Source organism: Lacerta agilis, chromosome 16 (genome assembly GCF_009819535.1).
Source record: "Lacerta agilis isolate rLacAgi1 chromosome 16, rLacAgi1.pri, whole genome shotgun sequence".
In the NCBI taxonomy this organism is placed as follows: Eukaryota; Metazoa; Chordata; class Lepidosauria; order Squamata; family Lacertidae; genus Lacerta; species Lacerta agilis.
In genome coordinates this window covers 30,028,373-30,048,866 of record NC_046327.1, presented here as the reverse complement: position 1 = coordinate 30,048,866, position 20,494 = coordinate 30,028,373, and the positions used below count along the sequence as shown (strand labels likewise).

Here is a 20,494-nt window from a genome sequence, read left to right as displayed (position 1 = left end):
TACCAGAGACCTCTGAACGTCTTTCCATGTGTATCAGATATCTCAAGGTCTCACTTAGACCTTCCAGATCCACTTGCTTCATCCAAGAAAGCTCTTTATGCTTCTGAGCCTCCATGTGTACTAGCTATATAGTTAAGGAAGCAGCAGCAATTGCACCAACTCTTAATATTTGCTAATTTAAAATATAAATCTTAGCACACTCTGTCATTGACAGTGAAAACCATGAGCACCATGTTGAACTGCATTTATCATTATCATTCCCATACATCGGGGTGACCATCTTGATGTTCTTGAGATACTTTTAGACTCCACCTCCCATCGACCCCAGCCAGCATGATTGATAGTCAAGGATTATGGGGCTTGTAATTTACCAACATCTGGAGGACACCACATTGACTACTTCATAAAACTGTCATTGTCTTCCTTTCTATGCTGTTACAAAATGTGCCAGCTTTCTCATGAAGGTGGCTATTAGATCCTATGGACATAATTTTGGAACAGTGCGCTGTTCCAGAATAGGATTTTAAAAGTATTGTTTGTCAGTCCTCATAATTGCAGCATCTTTTTTATGCCATTGAAGTAACATTATCTTGTAAAAATACTCTGCAGAGATTTCCTGCCCCGTGGATCTGGAATTGTTACCAGGCGTCCCCTCATTCTTCAGCTTATCTTTTCTAAAACAGGTATGTAGTTCTTTCATTGTATTTGAAGAATGACCCAAGTCCTTGCGTGAATACTGATATGTCCATGTGTGGTTTCTTCTTTGATTGTTACTACTCTAGAATGCAGAAATCTTTATTTGCTCTCGTTAACTAGAATTGTTTATGTCCTCGTGGGACTATATTTCAATGTTCTTAACAGTGTTCCAAGCCAGTGTCTTTATTAAGTAATTTATTATGCTTTGGTAAAAAAAAATGGACATGCTTTTTCTGAATACGTTGACTTGACTTGTAAAACAAATGTGGATAATGAATCAATCAATTTTGTAAAGTATTAGAATTGTATTCTTAAGTCTGAGTGAGGAGAGGCTGTGTACAAGCTGAACCAGTGCCCGGCTGCACTTGTGGGCCAATAAGCTGAAACTGAATCCTCCTAAGACAGAAATTGCGAGTGAGTAGTTTCCAGGTCTAAGAATTAGGAACTTTGCCTATTCTAGATGGGATTGCACTTCCTCTGAATGAATATTGGGGGGGGGGGCAATGGGGTGATGAAGTAACCTGGGGATGTCATGCAGCAGTCAAGACTAAGCTGCTGCCTGGGCCACCCTGTTCAAAGGGATTGACCCAAAACAAACAGCAGCTACTTGGGTCAGTGTGCCCAGCAAACAGTGCATAGCATGACTATGATAGCATCTCTCCTCACACTGCCCAGGGTTGGCTGCTCAGTTCATCATTCGCAGGAACTGCACTGAACACCTTGGCACCACCTACCTGAGCCAGTGTGCTAAGCAAAAACCAACTTGCAGCACAGCTGTAGCAGCCTCCCCTTTCTGCTCTTTCTTGTGCACTGTGCACTGACTGCCTAGTTTGGTGGAGGTGCACAGGAGTAACTCTGGCGGTCTATTGAAGGTTTTCTGTGGGGTTTTTAAAGAGCTTTCTTATAGTTATGGCTGGCAGACACATTGGATAGTGTCATGGGGTGGTGATAGGCTCTCCTGAGAGTATGATCCTTCAGCAGCTGACCAACCATCCGGGAGCTGCCAACCATTTGGGGCTTTGGGGCACACATTTGCAAACTGGGCAAATTGTTGTGGGCATCTTGCACATCCCACAAGCAAGCACACTCCACAGCCTATTGTACTGGCTTCTGTAGAATGCTTCTTTCGAGCCCAATTTCAGTAGGGAAAGGATAAGGGGAGGGGACTATGTGGGCACCATGGAAGGCATTCCTTGGGACCAAAGCAGCAGCACAATGGTAACATAACACAGTAAACGGGCAATGAATATTTGCATAATTTAGGAAATATAGTGTGTCTCCCCCCCTCTCATATTTTCATCTCACAAAATGAAACTGCTGAGCATGCAATGCAGCTCTACTAAATTAGGCATGCAATATAAAGCATTTGGTATAGCTAAAAGTGGTTTTCGGTGACAGCTCCTGAGTGAGCCCTCAAAAACTTTTCTAAAGGTGTGAATTCCAATCTGACAAAGTGTTTTCTCTCTTTCAGAATATGCAGAATTTTTGCACTGCAAGTCTAAGAAGTTTACAGATTTTGATGAAGTCCGACAGGAGATTGAAGCGGAGACAGACAGGGTTACAGGAACAAATAAAGGCATCTCTCCTGTTCCCATTAACCTGAGGGTGTATTCACCACATGGTAGGTGTGGTTTTGTGCTCTGGTTGAACCTTTTAAAAGCAGATATTACTGGACTGAATACATATATTTGAGGGCTACTGGACTACTAAAGTATCCTGGACTGGAAATATCCAGTAAAAAGGAAAGTTATGGCTTTATGTGGTACTTAGGGAGTAAGAGTCTGTATATAGCTTAAGCTGTAGGAGGATATGAAGGCATTAGATGCATTATCATGGTTAAAAAAGGCTTTGGGGTCTTACAGTTGTGAGGATAACTAGCTAGATCTCCCTAATGGCTTCCCTCTATCCTTGTATGAAAAAACTTTAGCAAAATTCCTTGAGGTCACAAAGCAAAACTTGATGATCTTCTCAAAAGGAAGTTCTTAACATTGTGCTCATTTTTCTTTTCAGTATTGAATCTGACTTTGATTGACCTTCCGGGTATCACTAAGGTGCCAGTGGGTGACCAACCCCAGGACATTGAGTACCAGATAAAAGATATGATTTTGCAATTCATCAGCAGAGACAGTAGTCTGATTCTTGCTGTGACTCCAGCCAACATGGATTTGGCCAATTCAGATGCTCTCAAAATGGCCAAAGAAGTTGACCCACAAGGTAAAAAAAACCCTCATTTTTTTCTCTTTCACCTGTTGCACTGATAAATTCCACACAATTCCATGGCATAATACTGTAGGGTATCCAAAATTTCACTCTGAGCTTCTCAGCTGAAATAATTGGGAAGCCCCAAATCATTCTAGGTAGAATAGTCCAGTGCCAATGTGCTTTTTCTATGGTTCTGTGCTAGATACCTTTCTCTGCTAAAATGCTGATCTTTAAAAGGAATTTTCTAGAGAATCCTGGGAACTGAATGATAGTAGCAGAAACCATAAGGTTAGGACAGTTGGAACTTAAAATTGCAGGGCAGAACAAGATGGAATAATTCATGCCCTTGGTGGCAATAATTAGTTCTGTGCATTATGAAGTAAAATAAAGAAATCAAGAGCTGTACGAAAGCCCTAATCACACTGATGTGCAAAGTTGCTGTGCTAAAAGCTTATCATTTATTATGATATGTATTATAGTTCCCAAGAACTTGTTTGATCTCTCACCTGAATATTTGGATCATCCGTTGATCAGCCATTCTGTTTCCCCCCCTCAGGCTTACGGACAATTGGGGTAATAACCAAACTAGACCTGATGGATGAAGGCACTGATGCAAGAGATGTTCTGGAGAACAAACTTTTACCTCTGCGGAGAGGTAGAAAGCTATTAAAACTTACAAATGACGGATATTTGTGTGAATGAACTCAAGTACTGTAGCATTGGTCAGATTCATAGACTTGAATAAAATGAGTGTTTGCTAATCAGGCTTGAAGGAAGGAAGTACCTGGGCTCCAAACCATCGTGCAGTGTGCATTTAATGTGCACTCTGGGTAAGAAGGAGCAAATGAAAGTAGCTAGTTTTGAAGTCTGCTTGCTGTTTGTCTTGTCCCTTTGTCATCCAGAGAATTCCTAAAGCACTCAGATGTACAGAGCTACTGGCAATCAGCTTTCTTTTATTCCTAGCATCTTTGGGTGCAAAATGTCAGCAGGATGCATATGGGACGTGATCTGCAACCAAGCTTCATGACGAAGCCCAATATATTTGACATTAACTCATCAGATTCTTTCTTCCACCCCCTCTTTTGGCAGGAAGCAGTCAGTGGTTGGAGCCATATATTTTCGTATACCTTTTGGAAACTTCCAATTTGCACAGTAGAAAGGACTTTGGTGATGATCCTAGCTGAGTGTTGTGCATTTAGAGCCAGTTTTTGACCCTGATGAATTGTGATCCTGTAGCTTTTAACTTGATTAGCTTTGTCCAGATTTGATCTCTGTATAGGTCTGTATAGTAAAGTAGGAGATGAGCTCAGATTCTGACAACCATGAGCTCAGATTCTGACAAGAGTGGGTTCTTGATTACCCCTTCAATGAATGTGCTTGCTATACTGCTCAATATCACAGTTCTGCATTTGAAATAAATAGTGCAAAATAGGCACATTTTCATCTTTTTTATTTGGGCTGTACCACTTGGATTTCTGTAAATTTCTGAGTCACAGTGCTTTCATGTACTAAGGAAGACAACTTGTGACATCAGGGTGTGAGGCCAAGTTCCATGGGAAAGAACTATGCCGAGTGTAAAAATTCCAGCCAACGGCTGTTGAACGTCCCACTTCATCTCTGCATGGCTTCTTGTCCTTTCAATTAAAATAGGAGCAATAGGCCCTTCTTAATTTTAAGAGTGGATTGTTGTAGAAGCTAGGATTCCCCACTTCTTTTGTACCATTGCAACTATGTGGCTTTCTGCAGTGGTTACCCTGTTGTGTCCTAGCTGCTTTCTCTGCAATTGTACTGGGGCCCTGTGCAAAACTATAAGGCAAAAACTAATATATGGAGCTGTCCACTCATAGGCTACATTGGAGTTGTGAACCGGAGCCAGAAGGATATTGATGGTAAGAAGGACATCAGAGCAGCATTGGCAGCTGAGCGCAAGTTCTTCCTTTCCCATCCTGCTTACAGACACATGGCAGACCGCATGGGAACACCCCACTTGCAGAAGCTGCTCAACCAGGTAGGCTGTTCCTGTGGCATCCTGGCTCTTTTGCCTGGCTCTTTAAAGTTGGCTGAACACCGCTGTTTTCCCTTAAACCTTGCAGGGATGTTACATTATAGAGGAAGGTGGCTGGCACCTCTCACCCCTCACCTTTTCTTACTGAAAAAATAATAATCTGCTATTCTTCATTTTATAGCTGGTTTAAACATTTCAAAGAAACAGGGGAGAGCAGAAATAAGGGTCTTTGGTTTTTAGCTTATTTCTTTTTCAGGTATCAGCTTGTTGTTGACATGAAATAACTATGTGGTCGTGCTAATCTTCCATCATATACAGTTCTCTCCGTGGAATTGTTCCAAATGAATATGGATTAAACTTGTTGAAGCAGGAAAAGGCCTGTAGATGGTTTCCATAAGCCAGTGCCTGTTTTGTAAGGGTTGAAAGGGCTATGCTGGGAGCAGCCAAGTTTTCTTTTAACTTTGTTCATCCCCAGCAAGGGCAACAAGGAAAGGATTTTGGTGCTAGAAAGAAGGATAAGGTGTTCACCTAGGTGGTGGGCCTGCAGCTTTGTTAGGCTGAGATGGGGATTTAGGCATTCTTGGGTCATATACCAAAGAATCACAGCCTACTGCAGTTTAGAGTTCCATCACACCACAAAGGGGCAGCTGTTGGATAAGAATTTTGGTAAATACTGGAGGATGTTAACTAGAGATTAATTGAGAACAAAAAGCAATAGGGATTCATCTTTGACATATCACATATGGAGAATGGGAAGCAGGTTTTGGAAAAGTGTATTAAATTGAATTAATTTGGCAATGATTTGGAAAATCAATAAAAATAATTGGCAAAAAACAACAACAGTTCCATCACACCATAACTCACCCCTGATCAAGAGCTAAAGAGACAGCCCTCGACCTAGCTGACTTGAAAGGGAAAGCTGCTTTTATTCAGCACTAAGCAACACTACTTATAATGATGTTGATATATAATGATTGCTCTCTTTTTTCCATAGCAATTGACAAACCATATCCGGGAGACTCTGCCATCACTGCGTAGCAAACTCCAGAGCCAGCTTTTGTCCCTTGAAAAAGAAGTGGAGGAATACAAGAACTTCCGCCCTGATGACCCTACACGGAAAACTAAAGCGTTGCTTCAGTAGGTCAAATCTAAATTGAGCTGTACCTCTCACATGGGGAGCTTCCTTCCTTTGTTGTGTTGTGCTTTCAGAGGCTAGCTTTGCTCTTGAGAAGCATGAAAACATAGGGTGGTATCCACTAAGTTTTACTCAGAGCAGACCTGTTGAAATTAATGGACCTAACTAGTCATGCTTATTAATTTCAGCGAGTTTACCCTGGGTAAAACTTAGTTGAATATCTGTGTTGTGGCAAACATCCAGTGTGCTTCCTCTGTTCATTTTTTACTTATGCGGCATCATTTATGTGTAAGTTGCAGTTCACAATGTTGCATAAGGAAAAAAAGTATGCATACTAGAGAGCATCCTTTTGGATGTATAGGATGCACAAATTACATGTGACTTTTGCATTCTTCTACATTCCACATTTGGTCGTAAAGTGTGTGTGGAGCGGTATTTTTGTGTAGCATGGTTGTGGGGCAGCAAATCCTTTTTGAAACATTGTCCGTAGTTTGAACTTGATCATCTTGACAAGATTGGTGGCCAACGTTTGAGTATTTTTTTATAATGGAATATATTATGATCAATTCTATTGTTTTTCAGCCTAATTGCATGTTTTGATTTTTCTAAGCAGTTTTCAGATGGCAGCATAAAAAGTTTTACTGTTGTGATAATGGTAGTGTAGTGTGTGCCGAAGTAGTGTACCAAATAAAGTCATCTCCTACTATGTATTTTTAAAAAGCTTCCTGGCAAAGAATTAGATTTCATACGTACATGCCAAAAGAAGTTGATCTAGTCAAAAGTTTTACCTTTCACTCTACATTCCCGATTGACTGATAATGGCTTCTGCTCACTCAACAGACTGTGGCATTATATAAACTTATATATAAAATTGGTTTTAATTTATATCTGTGTAGGATGGTCCAACAATTTGCTGTGGACTTTGAGAAGCGGATTGAAGGCTCTGGGGACCAAGTAGACACGTTAGAACTATCAGGCGGAGCCCGAATAAACCGCATCTTCCACGAAAGGTTCCCTTTTGAACTTGTCAAGGTAAAAGACATGGGATTTTACCTCCTGGGGTGATTTGCGAGCTGCTGCTGGAGGACATTCCTGATAGGGACAATGCCCCCTACTGGAAGGATCAGGCAGGTTCCTCTTAAGACTTTTGCTACCTCTCCTGGGGGAAGAGTCATCCCTCTCTCGAGACTGACTGATTGCTGTTGGTGACAGTTGGGTCTTTCTTTTCTTTGAAAAAAGGTATTCTCATCTGTGGCCTTTTTAGTGTTTACTTTGTGCTAGTTTGTGAGTTTGGTGATTAAGTATTGTGTTTATGCAGGCTATAGCTGTGCATATGAGAGTACTGCTGTATTTTCAACCCACTGTTGGCAATCAGTAAGACACATTTCCCCCTCTTAGCAGTGTTCTATTGCTTGCTGGGAAAGAGCAAAGCCATGTGTGTCTGCTTTCAGCTGATGATCCAGACCCCTTTGGAAGATCTTATCTAATCACCCAAAGTTAAAGAGGCACAATTGGGGTCCCATCCCATAGAAGCAGTTTTATCCTTACGGGACCATATGAAAGAAGGCCATACACCATGCACCTGCAGACCTAATTTCATTCAAGTGTAGGACACATAATGGGGCTTACTGAACATGTCTTTATGGCAAAAGGCAGTCCTTAAGGTTAAAATCTCTTAACTTTGCACTCACATTTGCACTTTTGTTAGCTAACCATTTGGTACTGACCTTGAGGTACTAAGGCAGGGGTTGGCAACCTAAGGCCCATGGGCCACAAGCAGCCCATGGGGTTTGTTTAACTGGCCCATGGACCCCGCTGCCTGCTCGGGGACCCCCGCCTCCCATTCCGTCGGCTCCCGTGTGCTGCGCTAAATCGGCACAGAGCAGAGCAGGGACTGCCTTCTGCGACGCTGGCTGGCTTCCCATTGGCTGCAGGAAGCTGCGCACACCTCCTCTGCTCTGGAACGAGCACTGGAAATAGCGTTTGTGCATGCGTGCACGCGCACACTCCGGCCCATCACAGCATCTGTATTGTGTTACATCTCTATTACCAGCTCTGATGTCAGCACATTTCTGCTGAAGAACTGATGTTTTAGTTGGCATCTTACTTGGCATCCAAAAATATCAAAGCAATACAATGTGAACAACAAAGTAAAACAGCACAAAATACAGTTCATGCTTCACAGTGAAAACTGCCATTGCAAACAGGAGAGGGTTTCAAGAACTGTTGCTTAGCTGGCGGTCACCACTGTTGTGTGTTAAATGGCCTTGTCTTGTCTGTAGGTTTCAGGTCTGGAGAACTGTTGACTACTCCCTGTAGTAGGAAAAATGTAGCAACAGACACTAGCAGGAATAGCAATCTTAAGGTTAAAAAACAGTTATGTTCCTGGGAAAGTTAAGTACCCCACCCACCCACTCCATCAATCGACAAAGTGTTCCGTTTACCAGTGAGTAGTCAACTGACATTTCACATAGATGTCAGTTTTGTCCCAGGGTGAAATTCAGGGGCTCTACTCGCAGTAGACCAAGACAGAGCTTGCCCTTGGGGTTGGATCACAGGAGATGCAGGATCCAGGATGCACTCCTTCTACTGAGAATGGTCCTCGGCAAGTACGCTGTTCTTGGCTACTATATAATTTGTATCCTGGATCTTTGCATAAGTTCTCTCTAAGGTGTTTGGTAAGTATGGCTTCTCTAAGGTGCAAGCGTCTGAAGAAGAAAAGAGGGCCCCTCTTTGTGATCAACCAGCAATTTGTTTCTCCTGTTTCAACCAGCTTTAGCATTTGGGGCTTTTTGTCTTCTAGATGGAGTTTGATGAGAAGGATTTGAGACGAGAAATCAGCTATGCAATCAAAAACATCCATGGTGTAAGGCAAGTATAGGAACAGTAGCTGATTCAATGCAGCACAGTGTTATCTTGTTCTCCACTGATAAACTGTATGTAACGATAACTATCTGGGACGCTAAGGCAAGCTGGGAGTTGGTCTGAGGTGCCTTCTACTGATGGTGGTTCCTGTTCTGCCCAAGTCAAAAGGAAGAATGTCACTGAGAAGATGAAAGGAAACAGAATGATGATGACCCTGTCACTGTGCCTGGTACTTTACCAAGCCTAAAGGGAGGACCCTTCTTCTGCTTGGAGGAATTTGAGTGAGAGGCAATGAAAGAGAAAGTCCAGGGCTGTACATCCATTTGCAAATACTTCTAGCACAGCTCATCTATCGGACAATACAGCACAGCGTTTCTGATTGTTGGCTTTTGCTTCCCCTCCCCTCCAGTTTCAGCACCCTTTATTTCATTTTGTTTATAGATGCAGCAATAGGAGACATGTTTTTGAAATACCTTGGGCTTCTTCTGTGCATAGCTGAACTTGAACTCTTGTTAAGACTAAAGGCTTTTAATGCCCATATGAAATGGGCTCAGGATAGGATGTATAGGCCATGAGTTTCTGTAGTTCTGTTGAAGAATGAACAGTTCCATTTAGACACTATCCTTTTGGGGCAATAGCACACAAGATCCATTGCTTCAAGTACAACCAACTTCTATTTATCTTCTCCCCCCTCCCACTATCCTGCGTCTGTAATGTCTTGGCCCTGGCCAGCTTTTATTCCATCCTTTTTCTTGTCAAGGCCCTTAGTTTCTTAATTATTATCTGGGTGGGTGGGGGTCTTCTTTTCTCTAAAACCCATATCCTCGCAATTTCCTTTCTTGCCTATCTGCCTCCTGTCTCATATTTTGATCTAGAATAAAAAGCTTAGAAAGAAGAAACCCTCTGTAAACACCTAGAGTTTAGAATTCAGTTTGCAAAAACGTCTTTCTGTAGCAAAGACTAGAGTTCATTCCCCTCTTTTGTCTCATAACATTTTTTCTTTCATTTTCTGATGCCCTTATTTCACCTTTTGAACTTTATTATTTAAATGGGAGAGGGCTTGATGCAGTGGAAGGTTTTAACAGTTGTGGGATGGAATTGTGTCTAGAATGTTGCCAGTCTTTAAACCTGTTCTCTTTCCCCTCCTTGTTTTTCTTCTCTGCCATGTCTTGCCTTCCTTTCTCCTGCGTGTGGATGACTAGGACGGGGCTGTTCACACCAGACTTGGCATTTGAGGCCATTGTGAAAAAACAGTTGGTGAAGCTGAAAGAGCCTTGTCTGAAATGTGTCGACCTGGTTATTCAGGAGTTAATCAATACATTTAGACAGTGTACCAGTAAGGTATTGAACTAGCTGGAGGCAGCCTAGCCCTTACTGAGTGGGCTGGGAAAACCTGCCAAAACTGCACTGTTCTAATCTGCTCAACTTGCCTAACACAACCTCCAGGAAGAGCTACAAGCATCTTCTAAAATCCTGATTGGCTGATGTTAAGATGGGATTGGGGTTTATTCTGCAGGGGAGACTATCAAGTTTCATAGGCTTTTACAAAAATGTTAAACTGTCTTACAACATGGTCCAGATTGCAGTCTTGAAATTGTGGCTCACTGCAAGCAGGATTGGTCTGTGCTTTAAGCTTCTCCTGCTTTTATCCTCTGCCTGCAAACAGAAGCTGCTGTTAGCTCTCTGGAGGTTGCCTAGGTCTGTGGGTAGATTCTTCTTGGATCTTGGCCCTTCTCTAAGTGCACGGCTTCTTGATCTGCCATTTAAACCGCTCCCTCAGGTTTTTTTGCAAAGTCATGGCTGTTAGAAGGTCATGCTGCTGTTTGGGCAAATTAGCTTCAAATGCACTGATTGGCATAATGAACCATTTACAGCCTAAAGGCCATCTGTTGGGAATTCATTTCACTGTTTCAGTGTGGTTGTCCCATCTACATGTATATTGAAAAACTGACCTGTCAAGGAGCTAGCTTCTCCCCTGCTTAATTTGCTGAAATTGACAGCAGGGTGTACAAACTGAGGCTCCAGGATCATGCTGCCTAATTGTGTGCCCTCTGGTCAAGAACTTTGATCTTCAGCAGAGTAGCGAAGATGCTGCCCTTAAGAGCGGTTTACATTGCTTGCTTGTTACAGTGGTGTATGCTGTAGGACTCCGGGTCCATTTCTGACAAAGGAGTTGTGTGCTTTTGTTGTTATGTGAAGAAGCCAGCACTTGCTCTCCAAGGTCCTTCAAATCCCCACTATCCTGATGCAGCAGAATCTGCATCTCTCTTCTGCCCCACAAGGTATCTGAGTAGAGTTTGGGCGGCTTTCTTGAATTCAGATTCCAAAGGATTTTGTACAGGAGTCATTCCCCAAAGAAGTGCTCCTAGTCTGAACAGCAACTGAGGAAGCGGGGGGCAGGGAAGTGGAAGAACTGTGAAACTGGGAACAATTTTGGACACCATCACAAGAGAGGATTGACTCTAAATCCAGGTTTTTTCAAGACCTGAGGGTCACTTGCAAGGGGAAATGTCATTCCTTGCAGGCGAAATGAGCCAGTGAAACAGAAATGAACGGTTAAATGCTGATTGCTGAGGCAGGCCTCATTCTTGTGGATATGATCAGTCTCTGTTGACTGTACCACTTCAGATGATGGAATGCTCCTTATTACAGAACGTTTTCCCCTTAAAGAGAAGTAGCATGCTAAAGAGAAGGGTGCTAGGCTTTCAGTTTTCCTGACACGTTAGTAGAGATACTGTTTTTATGTATGGAGGAACATTGATTCACATGAGCGCCATTCCTAGTATAGCCCAGGCACAAGTTGACTGCAACAGTCACAGTGTGGAATTCTAGCATCTTAGGCTCAAAGCTTCAGTAGAGGTGCTAATTATATCAGGTTGCAAGGTTAATAACGTGTTAATTGAAAATAGCAACCATCACCAAATACTGTAAGTATACTTCTCTTCTCCCTCCTTCCATCTGCTAACAGATGCCTGCCAAGTACTGTTTCGGAACATGGAAGACTCTAGTGCAATGGTAGCCAACCTTTTTGCCAAGTTTGCCACAAATGGGATCACTCCAGTTGTGTTCTGTAGCCCCCCAAACCCATGCCCGAGAGAGTTTTGATTGTAGTCAAACATGATGGCAAGCAGGCTGCAGAGTAGCACTAGAGGTGGGCAGAGCATGCCTGACTTGACATAGCCTGACCCTGAGGCCTTTCTGCCTCACTTTAGGAGTGCCACAAATTACTTGTGGCATCCTTGCCATAGATTAGCCATTCATACTCTAGAATCAAACAGGGCACAGTAAGAAGCAAGCGTGACCTGTTTTTTCAGTCTTGGGGAGCCATCCACTTTGCCAAGCACACTCATACTGCGAGGGGCAGGCAGGATCCCTTTGTAGAAGTACTTGAAGCTAATTTTAACCCTGCTGGGCAGCTCAGCTCCTGGAAGGGAGTAGTTCCTTGTCAAGAGTTTGGCAATGCAAGAAGGATCTTCCTGAGGAAGTGCTGCTGCTTTTTCCTTTGCACACTACTAACCTTTTGAATCTCTTTCTCCCCTCTCTGTCACTTTTTTATTTTCCTGCTTTTCTTCGGAATCTCTCCTTTCTGTTCGCGCTTTCTGCATGGTGCAGGACGGGGCTCTTCACACCTGACATGGCTTTTGAAGCTATAGTGAAAAAACAGATTATAAAGCTCAAAGAGCCCAGTTTGAAGTGTGTTGATCTGGTGGTCTCAGAGCTGGCCATGGTCATTAAAAAGTGTGCAGAGAAGGTAATGAGTCTCTACTCTTTTATTTCCCCTCTCCATCTCCCTGTCACCTGGAATATGGCTACTTGCGGTGCCCAGCTAAAAGGAAGTTTGAATGCTTTCAGGCAGTCTGTGCCTGAGCAGAGCCAGAGCCACAGCAGCTGCCATTCTTTTTTCATTATTTGAATACTGCTTTTATGTTTCAAGAAATCTCAAAGCAGTTTACATCTCAGTTTGAAATCACTTAATTGTATAAAAATACAAAAAAAAAAAATTGGGGGGGGGGGACTGCATCCTCTCTGAGGATATACATCAGACTGTTGAGTTGTCCAGTTTGGATTCACAGCAGGGTCCCACAGAGACAATGCACTGGTGTTGCTTGGACCATAGCAGCTATAGTCGAGCATGCTTTGAAAAGTGGCTAAATCTCAGGAGCACTTCCTGTAATACAAGGCTACGCTTTTCAGCTGCTCTGTGTCAAAAGAAGCTTGTTTCAGCGCTGAAGCAAGAGAAGATCTCTGACATTTATCTGTTCTAAGAGTATCTTGGTAATCTGTAATCACCACCTTCCACAATGACTTGTGGGTAGCCCTATCATTTAATAAAAAAGAAAGCAGCTCTCATTCTTTTTCCTGTGGCACTAAGAAGCCAGTCTCGTGTGTTCCTTCTGCTAAACTCCATAGAGGTCTTGGGCTGTTTCCCAGACAAAAGCCATGGGGAGCATAGGGTGCACATCAAACACCCAGAAAAACGATTTGTATCTTTATTGAACAGGCAAAAGAAAACCCACCCCAAACCCCTCTTTGTGCTTTAGCCCTGTCCCAGTGGTAAAATTGAGAGATAGCCCAGCCTCTTCTCTTCAGTTCTCTATATGTGTGTCTATAATTGATGCTTAAGACTGCAGTGATCTGATCTCTTCTCTGCTTGTTCTCAGCTTGGTTCTTACCCTAGGCTTCGAGAAGAAACAGAGAGAATTGTTACGACATACATCAGAGAACGAGAAGGGAAAACTAAGGACCAGGTGAGCAGGTTTTTTGTTTACTTGCCAAATAACCTCTTGGCTGACTGAGAATAGCAGAATCAGAATCTGAATCTACAATGACTTTCTCAACTGACAGTCACAGCAAAGTGAACCCCTTCTTTGCTCAGCTTTCTCGGGGTTTCCATTGAGCTGGAATTGCTTGTTATAGCAGTGCAGAAAGTACTGAGCTCTTGGGTGGCTATGCATAAGAAGATGATCAAGGCAAGGTCCTTTTCACAGGCTAAGTGTGCAGAAGAGTAGTCTAAATGGGCTCTTTCTCATGATGTCGTCATGCAGCTCAGCTGGTTTTGTCTTCTCTCCAGATTCTCCTGCTGATTGACATAGAGCTGTCCTACATCAACACTAACCACGAAGACTTCATTGGATTTGCCAAGTGAGTATCTGCTACCAAATAAACACCAAGAGATGCTTGGCTCACATGTCACAGTAAACTGCAGTTAAATGTTTAACTATGGTCTAATGTGAGTGGGCAGTGTGGAGTTACATACTATTCTAAGTTGCCACTCAGTGAATAGCAAGCCAGTGCTTGTAGTTTGTTGTTCCTAGCATTGAGTCCAGAAGAAGCAAAGCAGCATGCGTTAGTACACTGCTCATTCATTGCAAATCATAGTTAACTAGAGTTGTCCTCACCCCTTACACAGGTTCTGTTCTGAGTCTCTACGTGCATAAGGGGAAATCACGTAACTGGGGAGCACCCTCTAAACACCCTTCAAGGCTCCCTCTCTGCTGCTCTCTCTCCTATCCTTATGAAAATTACTATATCCAAAAACATCCACAACTAGAATTGAAGCTGTGGGGCTGGCTGGAGGATGTGCAGGAAATTGGCTGCTTCTGTGCTTCTACTCACACCAGCTGTTAGGCAGGGAAGCTGAGCAGCATAAACAAAGCCCTGCTGTGCCTCCAATCTCTTTGGGGCTTCCTCCGCTCTCACTGACTTTGGGCTCTCGGGAGGGTCTCCTCATGAGCTATGAGGACTCTTTAGCTCTCTCCCGGCAGGGTTTGAATTGAATTATTTATTTCCCGGTGCTGTGCATATACAGTTGCACGTAAATCTGTTGTTGGGAGTGGGCTCTCCTGTATTAATTATGGTTTAACACTGCATGTGAATCAGGCCACTGGGAAACATTATATGGCCCAAATAGTACTGCTGATGTAGGAAATGAGGAGATTATTTTTTGGCCAAGCAGAAAAGAGCATCTTGTGATTAGATGACTGCCTGGTAGTACAGATCTTGTGACTTGGGTTAACTGAAATAAAATAACTAGAAGCTGAAGCTAGTCATATGTGGTTGAGATCAAACTTGCATTTTGGAGAAGTTAATGAACTTTAATCTCAAATGCTTGAGTGAAAAGGTAACAGTGAGTGAGATGTGTGTGTGTGAGAGAGAGGGAGGGACAAAACATATGTTTGGCTTTCCTTTGTGACCTATCCTATTTTCAAGGCTCGGATCAAGCAACTCGGGTGCTTTTTTTAAAGCCAGTTAAATGAAAACTATTAAATCTTTATCACTTACAATGACTTTACCCTGCCCTATCACAAAGACATGTCTAACTAGCAAAAGCCAGCCAAAATAGGAAGGTCTTATGCCACTTCAGAAATACTATTTGGCAAGTCTCCCAGGAAAGTGCACAATGCAGCCTATGGGAATGCCTCTGTGTATTGAGTAGCCTGATATTCTGCACTAATAATATTGAGGGTAACCTCATGTGAGCTATTGTAAGTTGTGTTGGGACATAGGAAAGGAGAATTGCTTGTAGGCATGTAGGGCTCCAGGGCTTTGTAGGATAAAAACACTTTGCATGGTGCCCTGAGGGACATAGGGAGTTATGGAAGATGATGGAGGACTGATGCATTGTTTTCACGGTGCCTGCCATCACTGCTGTGATGCATTTTGAAGTAAGCAATTGCAGTCCCTTGGTATAGCACGTTACAGTAATCTTATCTTAGACTTTCAAATTCAAAAAATAATGGTTGCAGGATCTAAATATGGCAAAAAGAAGTGCATATTTTTCCCCATGTGGAAAGCACGCTTGACTTAGAAGTACAATCTGGACTTCAACATGCAGCAGCCAATTCAGAAGCCCCTTGGGTTCTGGTGATTACTTTTTAAAAATTTCATCTTTTCACTTCTGATGCATACAGATCTTTAGATAAAGGACTCAAGGGTGGGTACCCTTCAACACTGGTGACAATATATACCGGTATCAGTTGTCTGCAGTTACCCTGACTTTCCCTGGTACTATTTTTATCCAGCTGTTGCACACCCTTTCTAGTTAGCTTTCTGTTACTGCATTCCCCCCCATTAGATCTTACTTGTTTCTTCATGGCTTGCCTCATTGTACATTTACATTTGGTTCCCCTGAGTATCTGCCTCCTTTTCCTCTGTGATTGGACAGACACTTCCAGTTTTTTAAGGAAGTGTCTTGCTTTTTCTACCCTCCTTGACTCTTTAGACATGTTGGCATCTAGTTTTGACAGGTTTACAGTATGTGCTTTCTAATATACGCGATGTTTGGATTCATCCTGTTTAAAGCAATTATAAACTCCAGCTTCCCAAAGAATCAGACCTTCCTAGTGATACATTTTAGTCTTAAATTCTCATTCATAACTTTCCCACTAGTTGAGAACGTAAGTGTGTTGATAGCATTACGTCTAATAAATGAATCATCCCAAATCAAAATGCCAGTAACCATTGCGAACATTACTTTACGACCATTTTGTTGTCAAATGAGCCTCACCAACTAGGGAAATGACCAAAATGTTCCTGCAGATTATCTCACCTGCAGATGATTAGTAGTCTCTTCCTATAGTTCTACTTGTCTTGGATGTGGCAATGTTTCTTAAAAAGCAATTTTGGTGGCCATGAACTTACTGCTTACCTAAATCCTAGGATCCAGTATCTTGTTTCCCAGTGCCATTCTTCTAGCTGACTCCTGGTTTCTCTATAGTGGTCTGTCTAGATACTGTACTTTATATTCACAGCCTTCATAACAAAACAGAGCACATACTGTTCACAAATTTGTATGTATATGTGTATCAGTTTATTGTGAGGACCATGCCTTTACTGTTCACAAATTATGTATACGTTTAATGATGTACTTGTAAATGATCAGATCGTCCATGAGTGACTCCCAAGAAATATCCTAGGGTTACACAAAGCAATGACTACATTTATGTGGGATGGTGTTTAATTTCTTCAGTGTGGTGTCCTTGTGCCTTCGGGTTATAATTTCCCACACCATTACAGGAACAGCCATCATGGGATTGAGACCTTTTCCCCTGTATTCCTAGAAATCTCCACTAGGTGCCTTTGTCAGTCTTTTCCTGTTCCTCAAGCTCACCACTAGCTGCTAAAAAAAACCTGCTTGTTCTTTAAGATTCAGAAGCCTATTGCAGTGTGCAAATCCCACAGCCTCTGCCCAGAATGGACACTTCTGTATATGATGCTTAGTGCAAAAATTAGGACAATCTGTACTCACTTGCCAGCTTTCAAGAATGTGTATTAAACACATTTGTAACATTAATATGAATGTTAGATAAAATACTTTTCGCATAAAACCTTTGATAAGTTCATTTTATAAATGCAATATATGAACTACCACTGATTTTTTTTAGGGGCCTGTAAGCAGAATTTTCAGGACACCAAGATCAAATGATCTTAGTAGGAGGTCCCTGAACCCTTACCACTTGTTTCCCTTTCATTCTGTAATGCTGTTCCTAGAACTTCTGTTATTGGATGACTTAGAAATACTGTACATGCATTTTAAGAAATGCTGTTTGGCATCAGCCCAGCAAGCAGCTCGGGCATAGTGTCCTGTTCACATACTCCTTCCATTCCCCATCTCTCTCTCTCCCCCTCTCATGTAATTTGTGTGCAGTCTATTTATGTATCCTTTCACACTTAATTTACAGTTCCTTCTTTTTCCTTCATCTCACGTTTTTCTCTCTCTTTGACTCACCTTGCTCTTCCCTCTGGATGCCTCAAACCTCTCCCAAATCTCCCCAGCTGTTACACTGAGCAGCGCATGGTGGCTGGGTGCGTATCTGCCTGTGAGAGTTTATCCTTATTAGGTCTAGAGTGTAGCTTGTCTAACCCTTTGGAGAACTTGTTGAAGGGGCTGTATGAAGACTCTGGTGAGGTTTGGTCAGTGGAGACGTGTTCCCATAAATCTGCTCTCCAATGGCAAGCGCCCCTCACCCTCTGGCAAGCAGAGTGGCCGGTAGTGTGTAGGTCCTCTCACTTGAAATTTCATTTGTGCTGCAGATTAGGCAAAGTAAGCAACAGCAGGAATTTCTTTTGAGAAGAAATTCAAAAGAGTGGAAGAGATCCTTTCCTTTTTCTGGGTGGCACAATCCAGAAATAGCCTTTCCCTTTCCTAAGCCTTTTCCATGTCTGAGTCAACTAGGGAGAAGAGAGAGGCATAGTGGTAAGCATAGTAATGGTTGGCTAGTAAGATATATCAACATTATGGAGCCCTGAGTGGCTAGCCTTGGAACACATAGTAAATGTGCATGTTCTGTGTACATGTGCATGTAACTGGTAGGAGGCAAGCTGCATCCAGCCAGCAGAGGACCCCAGAATTATTCCACTAATTAGTTGTGAAAATTGACAATCCTATCTAACATCTCATTGATTGAAACACTAGGGTGTTCTCTCCATATGCTACCAGGCAGATTCTTTCAAGAAAAGATTCACTGGGGCCTGGAGTAGACAGTGTCTTCCGCCTCCTCCCTAAAGTCTTTTGCCTCTGTAGTGTGCAGTCACATGTTCAAGGCCCTGTCTCCCTCTGGTTTAGATCTGAAGTGGGATGTTTCAGAACCGCTGTGAATGTGTAGAGTGTCTTTGTGGTGGAAAAATCTGTTGTATGGCATGTATCACTTCAGCTCCATTGCTGGTGAGCTTCCTCCTTCAAGGGTCGGCATTTCCCTATCTGCATCTCTAATTTTGCTTGACTTGAACAGGAATGGATGTATTGGTGATTCTGTGTATCTAACATGCAAGTTTACCTTTTTTTCACACCCAGTAGGGATGTTTAATGTAAAACAATCTCTTTTCTTTCAGTGCACAGCAAAGGAGCACCCAAGCAAATAAGAAAAGAGCAATCCCAAATCAGGTACTGATGCATGTCTCCTTCCTTTAGCCAAGTAGAACATAGTGTCAGCATACTAAGTCCAGCCTGTTGGGCACACTGTGTAGTTGTGCAGAGTTGAACAGGCTTGTGAGCATGGCATAGTTTTAAAAGAAGAGGTGCCACCCTTGCCTTATGTCATTTGAAGACAGAAAATGACTTGGAGCTGGCCACAAGGTGCAGAAAGTACAGTGCCTCCACCAAAATAAATCATTTATCCTTCAGTTGTGACCACAAATCTATGCCAATATGAACACAAGTAGAAGAGAGAAACTTCAAGGCAGAAGAATGAAACAATAAAGGAACATTTTCAGTCTTGAGTGCCTTCTGTTTCTAAGCAGCAAGACTTGAGCAAAGGACTGGAAAAAATTGGTGCATAAAGTTAGTCTCTATATAATGTATCTGCGTATGTTAATTCTTGTTTGGAAAGACTGTAATGGAACATTAACACTGAACAATTATAATTAATTGCATGTAACTTTTTTCTTTTACTGTTTTTTTCTGCTTTCCCTTTTTTCCAACCATTTTTGTGCTTCCTGCTTCTCCCTTCCCCTTCTACTCTCATTATTTGATTTTCTTCACTGTTCTGTCCCCTCATCCTGCTTTTCCTTATTTTACCTGCACCACTAATTTTGCCAACCTGTAAAGGGTGAGATACTGGTAAGTACCTGTATAATGTGCTAGTGACTGATATGTAAAATTTGGTGATGGAGACTTCCTTGCCCAGCAAAAGTAAAGGTCCCCAAGTTGGGTAACCTCTTTGCCTCAAACAAAGTGCACTTAATTGTACAGAAAAGCAAGCAACTTCAAATGGCATTCCAGGAGATCCAGGCATGGGAATCATCTTTCTAAATTTAGTTGCTACTGTTGAATTCTTGGGCTTATCAAGTGGGCAATGAATGAAACTGTAAGTAGAAAAGGTAGTTTTCTGAACCCTTCATTTTAGCCTGAGGAGGTTTGATTTTAGCCCCAACTCTCCTTGAATCAGAAATCAGGCGAGACATTGTCCTTATTTAATATCTCATCTTCATACCTTTTGTTCAAGCTGACATATACGGCTGAAGGGAGATCCACTTAGCTGGAGTCCAGTGACACTCAAGCAACTGAGACTTGTGAGTCTTAGCTATAAAAGTAAGCATGAAGCTGCCATACTTGGGTATGACACCCCACCATACCAACAGAGTGTAATGGGAGAATAAAGGTGCCAGTGAACCTTGGCTGGTAACTGCAGCATTCTGAGCTCCTGCTCTGTCTGCTAGCATCCTGGTTAATTTCTCCCTTGAGACCTTGTGTTCTTCCTACCTGGTGAGACTCAAGTGGCCAACATTGTATATTGCACCATGTTCTACACCCATATGCCTAGGTTGGTCGGCAATTGTCACAAACATATTCCATGTTGGTTTTCATCTTGATGTGTTCATATCTCCATCTAAAATCTCAGCTGCTGCTGCTGCTGCTGCCTTCTCTATAATTACTGAGGCACAGAGAGATTTGTTTGCCCCATCCTTACTTTGTGGCCCTTTCCCTTGTCTGGTGAGACCAATGTTGCTCTATGCTTTTCCTTTAAGTGCACTAGATTCTAAGAAATGTGGGTGGATTGGTTGCTCCATGATTAAACAAACTGATACTGCCCTTTGAACTCATAGTCCCTGAAGTATGTGTTGTGGATGGGAATCTTGGAGTTGGAAGTCAA

At 42.5% G+C, this 20,494-nt stretch overlaps 1 protein-coding gene across 9 annotated transcripts in view; it reads left to right on the top strand.

Moving 5' to 3' along the window:
* Positions 1-20,494, top strand: part of DNM2 (dynamin 2) — a 58,214-nt gene that overhangs the window by 15,027 nt on the left and 22,693 nt on the right. For 3 of the 9 annotated variants that reach the window (XM_033172896.1, XM_033172894.1, XM_033172903.1), the window contains exons 2-14: positions 610-683; positions 2,168-2,317; positions 2,707-2,910; positions 3,455-3,553; positions 4,746-4,906; positions 5,898-6,040; positions 6,935-7,070; positions 8,842-8,909; positions 10,106-10,244; positions 13,565-13,651; positions 13,975-14,045; positions 18,735-18,786; positions 19,450-19,461. In XM_033172896.1, coding sequence (XP_033028787.1) covers positions 610-683; positions 2,168-2,317; positions 2,707-2,910; positions 3,455-3,553; positions 4,746-4,906; positions 5,898-6,040; positions 6,935-7,070; positions 8,842-8,909; positions 10,106-10,244; positions 13,565-13,651; positions 13,975-14,045; positions 18,735-18,786; positions 19,450-19,461 — 1,396 coding nt within the window. Of the gene's footprint in view, positions 1-609; positions 684-2,167; positions 2,318-2,706; positions 2,911-3,454; positions 3,554-4,745; positions 4,907-5,897; positions 6,041-6,934; positions 7,071-8,841; positions 8,910-10,105; positions 10,245-12,515; positions 12,655-13,564; positions 13,652-13,974; positions 14,046-18,734; positions 18,787-19,449; positions 19,462-20,494 lie in introns of all 9 variants that reach the window. The other 6 variants (XM_033172897.1, XM_033172895.1, XM_033172902.1 and 3 more) reach the window with 3 other exon arrangements.